Source organism: Hippoglossus hippoglossus, chromosome 3, assembly GCF_009819705.1.
Source record: "Hippoglossus hippoglossus isolate fHipHip1 chromosome 3, fHipHip1.pri, whole genome shotgun sequence".
Classification (NCBI taxonomy): domain Eukaryota; kingdom Metazoa; phylum Chordata; class Actinopteri; order Pleuronectiformes; family Pleuronectidae; genus Hippoglossus; species Hippoglossus hippoglossus.
Genome location: NC_047153.1, coordinates 17150189 through 17167932, shown reverse-complemented (window position 1 = coordinate 17167932; position 17744 = coordinate 17150189). Strand labels below are relative to the sequence as shown.

Here is a 17744-nt window from a genome sequence, read left to right as displayed (position 1 = left end):
AGAGAAGCTCTTTCATGTTTTATAACTAAAAGGAATTTAATTGGAGATGACTTATTGGCTCTCTCTTATTCAATTCAGTTAAACTGGATACAAATAAGCTTTACTGGCATACTGCAGTATGGTGTTGACAAAGCTTTAAGGGTTCTGTTTAAACATGTGTCTACAGTCTCCAAAGAGCTTTTACCTAATCATTCACGTGCACAACCACTGATCCACAAAGTCCTCAGTTTGATTCCAGCTGGGGACCTTTGTTGCATTTCGTACCCATCTCTCCCCCTTACATTTACCAATTTACCTATTTATCAATACATAAAGTTAAGGCAATATAATTTTTAAAACCTAGATTTTTGTGGAAATTTCTTATTTTAAAAACACACCGTATAGAATCATCCCAAAGAAACTTTATTTAGTTTTTTTACTCCACATTTTAAACACATTTTATTTTTGAGTTTTTTTCTCTGTTATCTGTGTGGGCACTTCTAACACACTCCCTCACTGTCTCGCTCCTCCTGTGGCTATCTCCTGCAATGACCCAGCTGCACCACCTAATGCAGTAGTATCTGGAATCTATAGTTGGACACAACCCCACACACATTAACACCCTCTCTCTCTCTATTTAAATCCATCTCTGTCCCCGTAGCGATTTCCTGTGGAGACCCCGGTGTACCCCCTAATGCAGTGGTATCTGGAACTCACAGTTGGACGTATAGTACAGTGCTGCACTACTCCTGTCTGCCCGGAGGGGTGCTGGTGGGCAACGCCACCCGCCACTGTCAGGAAGACGGCACGTGGAGTGGAGCGCCGCCCTACTGCACAGGTAATGGCTCACTGGTTCATGAAGCGGCATGTCTGGTGGTCTTCAGCTTCATACAGGCTCCTCAGTGCTTTTTTTTATCTGATGTAGATGTTTACAACAAATAAATCATACAAAAAAAACATACTTATATGTACTGTATATCTCCAAATCACTCCTATGGCAAGTACTTTAGAGACACTAACTGAGGCCACACAAATAAAAAATATAAAACATATAAAAACTAGAACTGGGACACACCGTGGAGCTTATACCTTTGCCAAAGCCCAACAGTCCCATTAAATTCAATCAAGCAGCTCCAAATTGCACACACTCATCAGAAAAGTGTATTCAGTTCAGAACAAAGATGTTTTCTGAGTGTTTTTGCTCCACAGTCTATGTTGCAGTCCTTTATACGTCCTTACTCCACAAAAAATATTTTCTGTCCCACTTACAAAAGACGTAAAAAAAAACATTTTTCAACTTACTTTTATCAAACAAAATTACACAATTGTGTAGTTTTCTCGTGTGTAACACTATTATCAGAGCGATTGATACATTTTTAATAGGCTACAGACAAATGGACATGATTGTGTGTTACCAGTCTAAACTGACTCACCACTGTGAATAACCCGGCTCGAGCTGCATGTGTGAGAAAACAGGAGAAAGGAGGTGGAAGATTCCTGGTTTACCTCTCAGTTTGTAAGTGCTGCGCTACAGTAGGCTTACACATATCCCACCACACCACAACCGATCATTTCCAAACTCAGCATCAACTGTCTCTACAGCTGAAATGCAATTAGCTTACTCCGCTGGCCTCAAAACAGAACACTCAGCGGGGCAGAATCCATCCTGCAGCTGAAGACCTCATTGAGATGCAAGACGCTGCATTCGGAGCTGTACCCTGTTAAACTCACAAATCCCCACCGATGGAATTTAAGCTGCTCAAATTGTGACACGCTCAGTGCGTTTAATGCTAGAACAAGTACAGTTTGATAAAGTTTGCGTGCATGTATATGTGTGTGCGTCACTGTATATGAAAGACTGAGTAGGCAAAATATCTGTGCGTTTACTGCGACAGAGGTTACGAGGCCATGACATGAAAAGCATCACAAATGCTTTGTTGTGCATGTTGTTGACCTGGAGCTTGAATGCAGGGATATATTTTTAGCACGGTGCCCCCAGTGAGAGGCGACCTTTTGACCCCATGTTTTACCATATAGTTACATAAAATCACTAAAACCTATTAGGAGGATAATGGACACCATTTGAATGCAGTTGTTGTTTTACATGAACTGTGTTGAGTGCATTTAGCTCTGCAGTGCATGTGTGTTTGTATGTTTTTCTATCTCATGAGTTCATGATTGCGTGGGTTGCCTCAGTGGTGTGCATGTGTGCGGCTGTAGTTGTGTATCCTGTGCATTGACATGTGTCTCTTTTATCACTGTAGGTGTGAGTCCAGGAATCTGTGGAGACCCAGGGGTCCCACCCCATGGTGCCCGCCTTGGAGGGGAAGAATTTAAAACCAAGAGCTTGCTGCGTTTCAGCTGTGAGGCAGGATACAGTCTGACTGGCTCAGCTGAGAGGACCTGCCTGCACAATGGCACCTGGAGTGGCACGCAGCCTGTCTGTCAAGGTGGGGAAGACACCCTTTATAAAAAAAATATCAATTTTAACATGAAAGAAAACTCATTAGAAACCTTTACTGAAACTCACACTTCAAACAGCACACACCACCTTTATCTTTATCTTTTATAGAGACTAGTGCGGTGCACGTTCTACCTTTATTAGAACCTATATTCGCTGTTTACTGGGCCTGTGTTAATGCTCTGGAGCGTGTGTGTGTGTGTGTGTGTGTGTGTGTGTGTGTGTGTGTGTGTGTGTGTGTGTGTGTGTGTGTGTGTGTGTGTGTGTGTGTGTGTGTGTGTGTGTGCTGGACATTGTGTGCAGAGCTTTTTATAAACAGTCTATGGTGCAGAGTGAAGCTTGAAAATGTTGTGTTCATCCGATCTGGTTTATCTGCAATGGCGATTTTATGGTAAATGTTTTGTTAGAAAAAAAATGGATTTGCTTTATCATATGTGTGGCTTTTATATAAGTTTGAATGATTAAATTAAATTATTAATTTTTTTTTCATATATTGCATATCAGCTGTTTTCAGAGGTTTTTTAAATTGAAGCTCTGTAATTCAGCTTGATAGAAAGAATGACAGCAACAAAACAAACGTTGTGCTTTGAAGTCCCATCGCTAAAGAGGAAGTTATTCTATGAATGTTGCTGCTATGACGGAGATCAGCACTCGCGACACCCGTGAATGTCTGTGTCAGCCGGATGTGTTGAAATAAACCTATTCAGATTCTCAAAATGATCTGGCAGCACAGATATTATTGGCCTCAGGCTGCCAGTTGGAAACCGCTGCTGTCGTTTATACATAGAGGACGTAGAAGAAGACATGTCCAACTATCGTTTTTATTCATATTGAAGGTACCATGCATCCAAATCGTGGTGCGTGAGATGAGCGTTCCACATACAGTCAGACAGTCGTTTGTGTAAGTAGTAGGTAGATGACATTTTTAGTCCCATCGTAGCACTTGATTATTTATTATTTAATATCAAAGCAGTGACTTTCTCCTGGAGTTAAAATAGATTTCAATGGGCTGTTATTCACTGGAATTTGTTTATATTCACGATTTATTTAAAAGGCTGCTGCCGCCCCTATACAAGGGACATGCATGTGACAGTATAGCATAAACTGAATTGTCTGTTTAGAAAACATAATGCGTTTTTGATAGCAAGCTACCTGTCTCCTCTGAGATTTGCCTTTGGGTCCCAACCCAGATTCTATAGAACACTGCTGTAAAAATAAACATTGCTTTAAAAGGAAGGGGTGCAGACTTTGTATAAACAGACAGTGTATTTGTGGCATATAGACTTAATTATTCACTCTTTTATGTGAAAATAAATCAGCTCAGGCTCCAAAGTTGAACAGCTTAATCTTTTCTTTGGAGAATACAGTAGCATCAGGCTACTTGGCATGCTAGTGACAGTAAGCAAATAATCCATTCCTAAATATAGCTTAAAGCACATTACACACATCGCACACTGTACACTGTGCACTATAAATATTGAGTAAGTGAAGCTTACACATCCCATATACATTAATAGGGATGAATATAATTCATAACATGAAAAGTTATATGTATGGTGAATTGCCTTGTATGTAAAATTCGAACCTAAACCACAATATGAATTGTCAAGCTTCAGCTTAATCTCTGCGGCACACAAATGCCGTACAACAAAATATTTAAAAAAATATTGTAGCTTTACTTTACATGCGGATTTGATATGTAGACTGACCTCTAACTGAAGTGGTATCCAAAGCATTCAGTGTGTTTGTGTGCGTGCGTGTGTGTAGTTGTGCAGTCGGAGGTACTGAAGTGTGTCACTCCTGACTGACTGAGCTGGATCTTCCACAGCACAGTGGCAATAAAGTGGATCCTATACAACAGCAGTTTTCAGAGACACGTTTTAAACCCATGGGGGTTTAGGGGAAATTAAAGTGGGTCCCCAAATCCTAAGCCGCTGCCAGTGTGCTGCCTGCTCCCTATCGCCAGCTATGTTAGGTGGGCTGAATAAAACACTGCAGACATCAACTCCATTGTTCTTTGATGCACAATCTAGCTTCAGTTAGATGGATGTGCTGTTCCTGCAGTAAGTTTAGTGGATGGTGGGAGGAAGAGTGAGTCATGCAGTTTCCGTGTGCTCTGCTGTAATTTTGTGTGGCTGTGACCCAAAACATCACCAGTATACTAACTATAGAGCACTGCAAAGATTAAATGTCAAACTGACTTAAATGAGAAGAATACGCAGTGGACAATCATGCTAATAAATATATTACGCTGATAAATTGCAGCTTCTCTTTGGCATATTTCATACCAACATACCATATATTTTTGTTACACAATTTTATATTAAAAAACTAATTCCAAACTTAAAAACATTGTTACTTGTTGTAATTTGTTTTTTTTAAATCCTCCTGATTGTTATTAGAAATCCATAATGTACTTTTCTTGACATACCAGCTATCAATATTTTCAGATTGTATCTTGATTTGGAATAAAACTCTTTACTGAGGCAATTCTTGCCCCAAATCTGCAAGACACCCAACTCTAAACCGAGATGCAGTTGAACCAACGTTGTGGACAGTGTGTGGTTTCGACGGTCCCGACAGCTGAGCAATGACTTTTACTTTTATTTTGAGTCATGGTTTCCCGACATGCAACGAATCAATAACATCAAAATCCACTCTTTTAGTCTTAGACACCCGAGCGCGCGCACGTAAAAACACACACATACACGGACGGAACGCGCACACTGTGTTTGCGTTCGTGCGCCAGTGTCTGTTTGTGTCACGCTAATTATTTATGTCTGTCTTCAGTTGTTTTTCATTAAGCTAATAGTGGTTAAAAGCTGATTCAGAAAGGATGAGGCATCTATCACCGGGACACAAACACAAAGAAATCCATAAACAACGAAATACAACTACACAGTCAAACACAGACTGATGCTCAGAATGTCTATATACTAGACACACACACACACACACACACACACACACACACACACACACACACACACACACACACACACACACACACACACACACACACACACACTCTTGGACAGAGCTTTTAAGGGCTCTAACTAATGAATCCCATCAATAGGTGTTTGATTGTTAAAGGCCATCAGCTGTCATGATCTTATTAGTGAGATGCGCTGTGGTTAGTTGTTAATTCCTGTTGGTTCTGTTAATGTGCTGAACCAGCAAACTTCAGACAGATGAATCACTGCCTCAGACCAGAGCCACAGTCGCTGCCCTTCCTCATCCTTGCGTCCTCTCTGTCATTGTTGTCTTACAATCTACCAGAGCACAGCAGCGGCTGGAAAGCAAAGAAATCCGAGGATGGATAAAGATCGTAGACTTAGACTGGTTAAGAAAAATGTTTCACTGTGAGAACCATGCATCGTATGGGCTTTAGTGCAAAGCCTGCTGAGGCAGCTGCGTCCTAACAGATGCTGCAATGTCCCGCGTGTAGCCGTTCACAAATTATAGATGTGTGTTCTCTGAGCTGTCATTGCTGAGACTTTCTTTTCCCCAAGTTGACTTCAGAAGGACATTGTCTACAAGCACTGACTGATAATTAGCGTCACAACCCTGCTGCATGACCAACGCTTCGTCCTTACATATATTTGTTTTGTTTCCACAGCTGTTTGGAGTCACACCACGATGATCTTATGCAAAACACTGTCACATATCTACTCACATCATCATGTCTCGTTTTTTAATAAGAGGCAGAACCTTGTCCTTGGAGCATTTGAAGCCTTGGTGCTTGGCTCAGTGGCACTTAAAGCGGGTGCTGCAGATGTATTGCCAAACCTCCTGCCAGCTTCTCGCACACAGGCATAATACTGTACGTCTGCCATTCAGTCAGTGCTGGGAATCAGTCCAACAACCTTTAGTTATTAATCAGCCTCACTACCTCAGGGATATATTTTATGTGATTTCCAGCTGACTCTAGTGATAATCTCATTATTGCAGCCCACAGCTGATCAGCCTTGAGTGACAGCGAGACATTATTGTTCTCACTGATATCATCGGTCTCATTAATCACCGCTGTTTAATATTTCCTCGATTCCTCAGCTGTATCCTGCGGTAACCCTGGCACGCCAGCGCACGGCAGGATTGTCTTCAGTGACGGCATCACCTTTGGCAGCTCGGTGGCTTACGCATGCTGGGAAGGCTTCAAAACATCAGGCCTGACCACCAGACACTGCACAACAAATGGGACGTGGACAGGACAACCACCAGACTGCACTGGTAGGGTTGAATATTATTGCCACGTTACTGTTGTATTATCAGGTCAAACTAGCACTGAAGCTACTCCTGCGAATAATGTCAGTGTGTCAGTGCAAGTGTAGATTTATTTTAAGACAAGGACACGACATTAGCATAAATACTGCAGTGAGCTACTGTGCAGATACAGAACTGTACAAGGTTGTTGTGTTGTAGTTTAACTGAGTCAGACAGAGTCAGTCTGGGGGAAAAACATAAACCGAAGGTGGAGGTTAGATGAAGTGAAGTGGTGATGTGCTTCAGGGAAGTTAAGGAAGGCTTCTTTTAGAAAGTTGAGTAGGAGGGCAAGGTAAAGGGGCAAGCAGAGTCCAAGAATGTTACTGCCCTGATGCATTACTACACCACTGCAGGCTTCATCTGACACATATATATATATATACTGCACATACTCTATTCATGATTCTTCCTATCAAATTTTTACCTCGCATCGTTTTAGTGATCAGTTGCGGAGACCCTGGGCCAGTAGCCAATGGGATCTATCTCGGAAGAGAGTTTACCTTCAACCACACTGTGACCTACCGCTGTAACCCTGGACACCTGATGGAGCCGCCCGGATCCGGACGCAGTGTTCTACGCTGCACCAAAGACGGAACCTGGAACCAAACCAAACCCAGCTGCAAAGGTGACAAGAACGACAACTCATAATAACTGCTCCCAAAGTAAAACAAGACGAGGACAGCAACTCTTGAGTTTGTACAAAAATATAATCGGCATCGAGGGATCTGCAGGATAGTGTGTCAGGGAATACGGCAGCTTGCAGGTAAATCATTTTCAACCAAGGCTAGAGTTTTCAAAGCCAAGACCGGGGGTTTATTTAAAAATCTGAATAAATAAAACATTATATTTTTTTATATAGCACCTGAAAAACTAGCAATTAACATAAATAACATCAATAAACAAAATAAATGGGACTCGGAAATGTTAAAACTACGTCCTATAAAACTTGAACTGTACTGAATTATAAAATAATTTAAGAGTGTGGTGTGGGAAAGCATGTATAATGAACATTTCATTAAGTTGTATAATTTATAAACGTATCCTCAGTGACTAAACCTGAATAGCAAGTAGATATACCAACATTAGGTTACATTCTACACTGCAGTTGAACACTATTTATCACATTCGCTTGAAGTGAAAAACATATCGAGTCTAAAATAATCTATAAACAATATAAGTATTTTTACAGAGCTGTATAAATCAAGTGACAATATAAACAAGCACAACAGTATTTCAGTGCAAGCTGGCAGACGGGAATAACAGATTGGGACTTTAACACTACATTAAAAAGAGGCCAACGAAAAGATTAACATTGCTCTTAACAATAACAGACGGTTAAATTGGGGTTTGTTTCTTGAAACCTCTCTGTTTTTTAACAAACACAAAAGGGGCAAATAAAAAAAGAATCTATTAAAATAAAATGGGGCAGCGTTTTACAGCAGCCCGTATGTAGAGTCTGGACTCTGATACTCAACAACAGTAGAAGGGAATGTTTCCTGAGATCCTCCCTGCCGCTTCTTCCCACAAACAGGAAATCTCCTGCTGGCTGCTGCAGTTGCAGAGGCTTTGAACTGAGATAAGAAAAAAACTGAGAAAGCAGGCAGAGAGGCTACTGAGAGGGAACCAGAGAGAGATGCAGACGGAGGGGAAAACGGAGGAGTAAGAGATACTGTGGGTCAAAGAAAATGAGACTGAGCTGGGAAATGGGAACGTGAAAATTAGAGGGGGGGGTGGGGGGGTGAAAGAACGGGAAAGAGAGGCAGAGATCCAGGTGAGAAAAGTCCTCTGTCGTTTTTTATGTTTCTCTCTTTCCCTCTACGCTCTTTTCCTCTCTGCCCTCCTTTTTCTTCTCTATGTTCTCCTCTCTTTAGGTTCTGCTGTTGGTGTCTTTCTGTTTATCTCCCCCATTTCCATCGCCTTTGATTTCAACCACTTCAAACAATCCACAAGTCGTCATTTGATCCTGTTTTGGAACAACAACTTTTTCACACGCAGGCACACATGCACACACACACACACACACACACACACACACACACACACACACACACACACACACACACACACACACACACACACACAGCAGCATATTGAATGAGGAGTTGTAAGCCATTAAAGTGTCGCTCGACTGGCAAAAGAATCAAGTTAGATCTCGAAAGAAAGCAGTGCGGGGGCAGAGTGGAATAAAACATTACATCAACTCCAAAACACAAGGCGCAGATTACTGCAGAGATTAAGGAAATGGGAGGAAAAGAGAAAAGTGTGTAAATGCAAAAGAGGGAAAAGAGATAATGTGACGAGCTAAAAACAGAAACAACAGAGAAGTGAGAGAGAGAGAGAGAGGAAACGAGTGATGGGAGAAACAAAGAGAGAGGCAAATCAATACCTGTCCCTAAACCTGTAAACACACAGTGAGGAAAGGGATTAAGCCCATAAAATGTGTTGACTGGCTGAATTGCACCGAGAGAGAGATATACCTAAAAGATGAAGGGAGGGGGGAGGCCGAGAGAGGAAAGGTGGAGATATAAAAGAGCCGGGAGCCGGGACAGAAGGATTGGGGAAAAAGGTGCAGGGAGGAAGAAAGAGAAGAAGGTCTGGAGGGAGGGAGAAGTGGAAGGAGAGGATGGAGGCAGGGGACCGATGTGTAAGAGAGAGCAGAGGGTGGAGACGTGCGGGGAGAGAACAAAGGGCGAGGGGAAAGGGGAAAAGAGTCCATGATGGCTGTGACAGAAGAGAAGAGGAGCAGTGGGTGGAAAGCAGACGCGAGTTCCTCCTCCAGACTAATATGAAGCCAAACCGGTTTATTAACAACAAAGCAAAGACACAGACAGAAAAAGAAAAGTTCAGAAGCCTTCAATTACACACGCAGGTGTTGTTTGGGCATCAGAGACCTGCAGAAATATTGGTCTGAAATATGAAACTTCTGAAGTAAAAAAAAATGAATTATACGTTTGATTCTATTTTAAGACAGCTGGAGTTTGATGCCTGACTACAAAGCTGTTTTTGTAAAGGAGAAAACACTCATTCAATTATTAATTTAAATCCCTATTAGCTGCTGGCTAACCACCAGCTATCATTCCTGGACTCGCACCACAAATAGTGATGAATGGCACGATTTAAGAAAGTGGGATTTGGCATTGACTTGTGAGTAGGTGTGTCGATTTTTGGCTTCTTCACGTATGAATCAGAATTCGTCAAGTTATTAGTTTGCCACGTGCACACACGGTTGCCTGGAAACTGCAATGTTACAGAAGCGGTCGATTTTTTTATAGTTCAAAACAATATTTTTAATAACTGCACTTTCTGCAAAAGGCGAACCGTAATGCAACAGAGGCAGTGAGGAGAGAGGGAAACAAAATAAGAACATAACATTTATCATTTTCTTCCCTGTTGATTTCAGCATGTGTTTTATTGCTGCTTCTACTGTACATACATATATTGTTTGTGTGTGCATGCCTGTTTGAGAATCTGTGTGTGTGTGTGTGTGTGTGTGTGCGCGCACTGTATATCATCATAGCCGAGTGAATGGTGCATGAAACCATCTGTCTCGCGGTTAGATGAGAATTACACTGACTTTATTCGATGTTTGAAACCATGCAGATGGTTATCATTATCTTAGGGAGTTGGGCACTCACACTCGAGCACGCACACACGCGGGTGTTTATCATGGTGTTATGAAGTTGTATGCACAGATGTTAATGCACATACAACACGCTGTCATGTATGAACACACAAGTGCCCACAGACGAATGCACAACATTTTGTTTTCTAAAATATTAAGAAGATGCTGTTGATTCTCTATGTATAACAGATGTAGTGTTAATGCTATCTAATTAATTTAAACATTGGTTCTGTTCACTAGCAGCTATAGAAGCTTTAGGTTTGAATGGGATTGTTTCCGTTCCATAAACAGCAAGCCCGCTAATTGAGTTTCGGTTTAAGGATGTATTTGTTTTTTAAATCCCATTGGAGAACAGCATTTCATAACAAGACAGCTGATGGAAAAGTTGTCATGTGGATAATATTGTCAGCATTTAATTCAGTCGACTGAGGGGAAACACCATCGCAGATTAGTCCCAACAACCAGAGTGGAAGCACAAATGGCACCACATGCAACGCTCAACTCCAAATGTCCTTTCGGAAACCCCCCCCTCCATATGGTGACCGAGCTTGGTCTTTTGGTTTAGCCACTTGAATGTGGTGACCTCGGTCATGTGCTGTTTTAAGACAGTTAATGTCCATGTGGTGATCACGGCTGTCTGCTGCTTTTGCTGTTCTTTGTTTTCACTCGATGTCACACCTCCATCTGTGGCCATCTTGTCGTAGAACCTGCATTGACCTTGAATATGGAAGCTATCGAATCTGAAAACATTATAATGTAATTCTTACTCAGGTCTTTCTAATTCTGGCTTTTCTTAAGAAGGATTTTATTTCAAGTGTTGATTCACGTCTTCGTCATCTTGGGTCTGCACATCCACTAAGGACATATCATTACTACTTTGTGTTTATCATGTTACTTAACAATGGTCATTCAAACACATGGTGCAGCCAATAGCTTAAAGTCTAAGAGCAATTTACACTATTTATACTACTACTACTACTACTACTGCTACTACTACTGCTACTACTACTACTACTACTACCACCACCACTTATAATAAACTCTATTTCTATTGCACTTATTCTAAATCTAAACAAGTCTTGAAAGTTTTCAAAAGTTGGATTAAGGACAACTAACCACCCGGCACTACACACACACACACACGTTTTGTCCCTTGAGCTATGTTAATTATCATATTACATTTGTGTGTGTGTGTTCCAGTGATCCAGTGTGGAACAGCTCCTCAAGTGAATCATGGGAAAGTGGAGGGGACGGACCACTCCTGGGGATCAAGTGTGAGCTACAGTTGTTTCCATGGTTACCAATTGTCCGCTCCCGCTGTGTTATCCTGTGAAGGGAATGGGACATGGACAGGAGACATACCACAGTGTCTGCGTAAGTTAGCTGAAAAGTACTTTCTAACTTAAACTGATGCACATCACTGCTGTCGTGTGTTAACAGTCATTGTTGTGTCTCTCAAGCTGTCCTGTGTGGAGATCCCGGCTCTCCTGGAGGAGGATTCAGAGAAGGAAACATCTTCTCATACCGGTAATATATTAATAACTGACTTTAATGATCAATATTTGCTGAATTCTATTCTATTATGTGCTTCATCAGAAACATGTTTCTATGTGGAGGAGGTAGTATGTCTGAAACAGCAAGGTCACCAAGCTTTGCCTCCTTTAGTTTTTATCTGAAATGGGATTAGACATGCTTTGGCCTCTGTGTCTATATGTCAGTTTGAAACACTGCATGGACCAAAGAGATTTTTGTCCGCGACCCCCAAAAAAAGGATGTAGGTCACAAGTGATCAGATAAGGTCGTTCAGACATTTATCACACTCTACGATGTCCTATAACAGAGGTTTGAACAAAATCTAACTACATCTGAAATGATTTGCTCATCTCTTGCATGTGTTGCCTTTTTGTATGTGTGTGATTAAATCCTTGTTTTCCTCCACAGGTCAGACGTCAGGTTCTACTGCCATGCCCCCTACTTGCTGGTAGGCTCCGCCTCCAGACTCTGTCAGGCTGATGCGATATGGAGTGGCCAGCAACCAGCCTGTATAGGTAATTAAAAGGCAACACACTAAATTAAAGTAATGTGAACCGTCCGATACGTTGAGATAGAACGTGGTTTTGAAAGTGAAGCAGCTTACTGCGATGATGGTCTGGCCCCAAAATGTACACATGAATACAAGAGAGGTACTGATTAAAGCATTAGAATGTATCTATATATCAAACCACTAAATATATTCCACTTTCATAACATATTGATCAAAACAAAGTAATTAATACGATTTATACAGCCTCCATTAAGGCAGGCTCATATTTTCCTGTGTGGAGCGCGGCTGCTTCACACCCTTAATGTATACATACTCTATGTAATAACCTGACCTAAATATGTCTATTCCCAGATCTGTCAGCTAAACACTGCATAATAACATGCAATATATATTTAAAGTGGGTTTTTCATCTTCATTATTTCTGCGGCTGTTTGTCGTGGTGACTTTTGAAGATAATTGAGATGTTACATTGTCATCAACGCTCGTCACATTCGTTTTCAAACTTCTATATATTTAGGAATCAACATCACCGGCATTAAGAGGATGTTCATGTAAATCTTTAAAATGTTACAGATTATTTTCTTTCCATAATGGATCTAATAATTTATTTACTGCAAAGGAAAACAGTGCATCAACAAGCCATGAATACAATGATTAGAAAACAGATTATTGGTAAAGCAGATTATGGATCTTATTTATATGCACCTTTTAGCATTAGTATTCCTGTGCAGATGGAGCTGGGGATGTTATCTAATCAGTCACTGACACGTGTAGTTTGGATATCAGCATTTAATTCCACAAAGACCTTATCTTGGAAACCAGGCCTTCATGTATGAAGCAAAACTGAGGTTTGGTAACTGTTACGAAAACATGAAGTTGAGAAGGAAAAAGCTGATTGATTGTGTAAAAGCTGAAGTATAAAGCAGCCTTGTGGCCACACAGTAGCCATTTATTTAATGTTCCTCTGCTATAAATAACTGTACTATGTCATATAATACCAGACTGCACTGTACTGACTATGTGCTCTGACCAGCACTGCAGTACTTCTAACTTTTCTGTGTAAGTTGTTGCTGGGTGATGCAACTGACCAGACTCAGACCCTTCAAGTTCACTATATATGATTTGTCATACTGCTGAGGCTCTGAATGCTTTTCCATGACTGAATACTAGCTGCACTACACAGATGTAAGTGGAATTAGTTAAAATATAACATGTGTGTGTGTGTGTGTGTGTGTGTGTGTGTGTGTGTGTGTTTGTGTGTAGACCCAGCCTTCAACAGCTGTCGTGACCCAGGAACTCCGGCCTACGGTATCCCAGTCATGGCCCAGGGCTTTCAGGTAAGAAACATATTGGTTTACTGTAAAACTACTGCATCATCCTTAAAAGTTAATAATATTTAAATCTAAATTGTTACAACTTAATCTAAGTTGTTACAACTATCTCACTTATTTAGTCAAAAAAAGGACCTGACTTAGTTTGTTTGTGGAAACCTGTTTCTGATCAATTTCCTAATGGATTGATATTTCATTGGTAAATTATTTTACAAATTTTATGAACTACTTTGTAATTTAGTTTATTGATTCACAGAATAACACATTGATTCTAAGTATATTGGTGCATATTTCATTGTACACTTATTAATGAATGAAATGCTTCATCACTATTTCTATAAACATTGTAATCCTCCATAAGCGTGTGCCAAGCAAAGTACAAAAGGAGAGGATGAAATAATGAAAGCACAATGACTAAATGCATAAATATTAATATCCATGGGAGTTACAATAGGCCTAAGGTTGCAAGATTCAATCAAACATCAACTTGAAGGTCAACAGTAAAGGCCCGGTGAGACGTGGCACCCAGATTGTTAAGGTTAGACTTTACGAGTGACAGGCAATATTTAGTTTTGTCTCAGGGACTGGGCTGTCTGTAGCACAAAAATAAAAACCTGTTGATTGGACATATTGGCCATCAAATCCTTAATGGGATTTGAGCAGGCATAATTGGACAGCCTCCACATGTCAGGTTTCCGCTGACATCTCCACAAAGCGAGGAAGGGGTTACGAGCATCTTTAGAAAAACTGACACAGGATGTGTGTTATTTATTCTGACAATAATCTTTCCTTTCTTCAGCTGCACCATGTTGTTGTGTGTGGCAGGTCTTAAGGCTATGTTGTTAACAGTGAATAAAAGACATTTTTGTGCGTGTCAATGTAGGTTGGCAGTAAGATTTCATTCAAGTGCCGCAAAAACTACCACATCCTCGGTTCGACCACAAGAACGTGCCTAGAAAATCTAACGTGGAGTGGAACTCAACCAGAGTGCATAGGTAAGGAATAACTATAGAAAGAATTATGATATATTATATTATGTTATATTATATTATATATCACTTACATTTTAACTTTGAATTTGACTTTATGGGAAAAACCTTTGTTCATTTTCATTCTAAAACAATAATATCAGTTTTAAATGACTTTATTTTCTCTTCCCATAACCCAGCCCATGCCTGCAGACAGCCAGAGACTCCAAGTAATGTAGATGTCCGCTCTATGGACCTGCCTACTTTGGGGTATACTCTGATCTACACCTGTCAAGATGGCTTCTATCTGGCCGGGGGATCAGAGCACAGAACCTGCAAAAGTGATGGGAGATGGTCGGGCAAGCCCCCGCTCTGTAAAGGTATTCAGCTCTGATGTCAAAAGTGCTGACCCTCACTGTAATACGATCTGATGTTGAGCCTCCAATCTAAACTGGGTGTCATAATCCCATATGGTTTAAGATTATAGAGATTATCCCCCTGATATGATTGCTATACTTTCATTAATCTGCCTCAGGCACACCATGGAATCTGAGATGGTGTTGTTCTTTTTTTATACTCATGGCAGGGAGCTGATGGCTGTGAATGCTGTGATGTATGACAACTCAACAATAAGTTTTATAAGAGGCGACTTTCTATCTTGTTTTAGACATTGATAAATACTTTTCTAGGTCTAAGTTTTCTCAGTCCTGTCACATGATGAGTCAGTCATCTATTCCAACCCCTATATCTGTAGCACATACAGTATATTATCAATGAAGCCTTAACTGTCAAGTGAGCTTAACTAAATGTTGTTCTGCATTTCAGTCGGAGTCAAAGTCAACCCCGTGAGCAGAGGAGACTCAGATGTCCAAAAGAACAAGATTCGGGGTATGCAGAATAAACAGTTACAACATACACACACATACACTAACACTGTAGAAGGTAACACTAAATAATAAAGAAACAAGACAAAAGGAAAACTTTCACAGTAAAAGGGTTTTTCTGCTTGAGTTCTTATCGTTGTGATTTCCCAGTCTATTATGGTAATGTACTGCAAGGTAATATTATCACGGATGGACCATGCTCAAGCGATTTGCCCAGTCTGAATATTTCTAGAATTATTTTAATTAATTAATTGTTAAAAAATGTTTTCTGTATAATTTTTAATTGTCTTTTTGTCATTTGCTTCCAATGGCAATTTGTTAAAATGAGATTAACTCCTTTGAATTAAACATAATTTTTTGCCTTTACCTTCGCTTGCAATTTTTAGGTTGGAACAACAAGTAAATGCCAAGTAGATAATAATCTTTATAGTGTAAACATACCTTAAGGCTATTTAACTATTTGTTTCCTAGATTTTTTTAGTAAGATCAACTTGTCAGATTTTACAATGTTGAACATGTGCCACAGATGTACATGCAATACACTTGTTACATGTACACACTTCCGTGGTATCTTGGTTTTACAGCGTTTCAAATAAAGTGCTTTTTTAATAAACACGATTGTTGCATGGGATTGTATTCCCCAAAGTGGAGTCGTTACTGAGGCTGGAGTTTGTGTTGAGTCCGGACAAGCAGTTTTGTTTCAGATTTATAGCCTTACTGTCAATTATCCTGTGAACAGAGTGCAGGTAGGCCCACATCCACTTTAATAAATCTGTAAAAACACTCAATGTGCAATACCATGTAATACCTTGTAAGTTTGAAGGAGGATCTAATAATCAATATGCATTTAGAGGAAGCCGGTGGAGAGAGACGGACACACACTGGAGAAGAAGAGCAAAGTTGGGCTTTTTTTTTTCTGGAGCTACTGAGTATTGAATAAGTCCTAATTATCTGCAGTAGTTAGTTGTTCGTTATTTTTTGTGAGTTTTGTGACACAGGGGCGTCATCCTAATCCTGACCCTTGTATGGCTTTCATCAGTTGATTTTTTCCCCCCCTCCTCACTTACAGTTCCAGTGGACGTGTTCTCACCCAACTCTGAGTGGAGCGGTTTCTACGAGTATCTTGGGAAGAGACAGGCCACCACTCTGACAGTTACTGGCTTCAACACTACCAGTGGCAGAGTTAACGTCACGTTACTGGAGACCAGCGGAGTGTCAATCAGACTGTCAGGTAAAAACAAGGAAAACACAGTCAGTCTAATTCATTTTACTCTGAATAACTTAAAAAAAAAAAAACGTATTATCATGTTGTGTTATATTTACATTACATTTTCCAATGACCCAGAACAAGATGAGGTGTGGAAAATACTATTTAATATGTTACTAAAATGATAATTAGATAATACACCTGTCTAGCTGTGTTGAAGTGTTGTAACACCATCTTTGTTTTCAGTGAGGTAAAAAGAGGTTTAAGATTGACAGACTTTAAATGCAGTGTAAATAAAAGGAGTGGAAGCACTGCTGTAGGTGTCAATACACAGCAGGTTAATAAGGAGCCTGCTTTCATTCATACTCATCAGAATGGCATCACTGATAGGAAACTTCAAATTGGCACAATTCCCCATATTGCACGTATTAGAACACACAGGCTTTCATAGATATTTGCAGTCTGCAATGCAGGAAAATGGGTTTTGCAAGAGCTGTAGATCATACACAGATAAGAAACAGGTCATTAATACCTTACCTTAAAAAACATGCAGGTGCAGTGGTGAGAATACTTAACAAGTTGTGCATCTGCAGAATCAACAAATCAGTCTAAATTATTAGATTAATGTAACATTCCTTTGCAGCACCCCAATGGACATGATGAATTGTCTATTGATTATGAAAATGACTGGCAGGTTGAACAATTAGGTCAATATAAACTCTAACTTTCAAAATAAAAGGCTGTGTGACTCTTTCACCGACACTCATGTATGTTTGACATTTCACTATGTCATTTCTCATCAGCTTGAGCCCGGAGTCATAGATAGGAGACAAGGGATACTGACAAGGGATGTTACTTTAACCTCAATGTTTTTCTCTTTTTCCTGCCAAGTGCCATCAAAATGTTAAAGGGATAGTTCACCCAAAAAGGAGAATTCACTCATTATCTACCACTATGCCGATGGAGGGGTGGGTGAAGTCCACAT

General features: G+C 40.3%; 1 protein-coding gene across 2 annotated transcripts in view; it reads left to right on the top strand.

The window, feature by feature from the left end:
- The window catches only part of LOC117756771 (CUB and sushi domain-containing protein 1-like), a 380356-nt gene that overhangs the window by 348974 nt on the left and 13638 nt on the right, over positions 1–17744 (top strand). For both annotated transcript variants that reach the window (XM_034577551.1, XM_034577542.1), the window contains exons 59-70: positions 641–817; positions 2244–2429; positions 6494–6670; positions 7143–7328; positions 11526–11699; positions 11786–11852; positions 12267–12373; positions 13633–13706; positions 14584–14695; positions 14869–15048; positions 15494–15556; positions 16622–16783. In XM_034577551.1, coding sequence (XP_034433442.1) covers positions 641–817; positions 2244–2429; positions 6494–6670; positions 7143–7328; positions 11526–11699; positions 11786–11852; positions 12267–12373; positions 13633–13706; positions 14584–14695; positions 14869–15048; positions 15494–15556; positions 16622–16783 — 1665 coding nt within the window. The remainder of the gene's footprint in view (positions 1–640; positions 818–2243; positions 2430–6493; positions 6671–7142; positions 7329–11525; positions 11700–11785; positions 11853–12266; positions 12374–13632; positions 13707–14583; positions 14696–14868; positions 15049–15493; positions 15557–16621; positions 16784–17744) is intronic.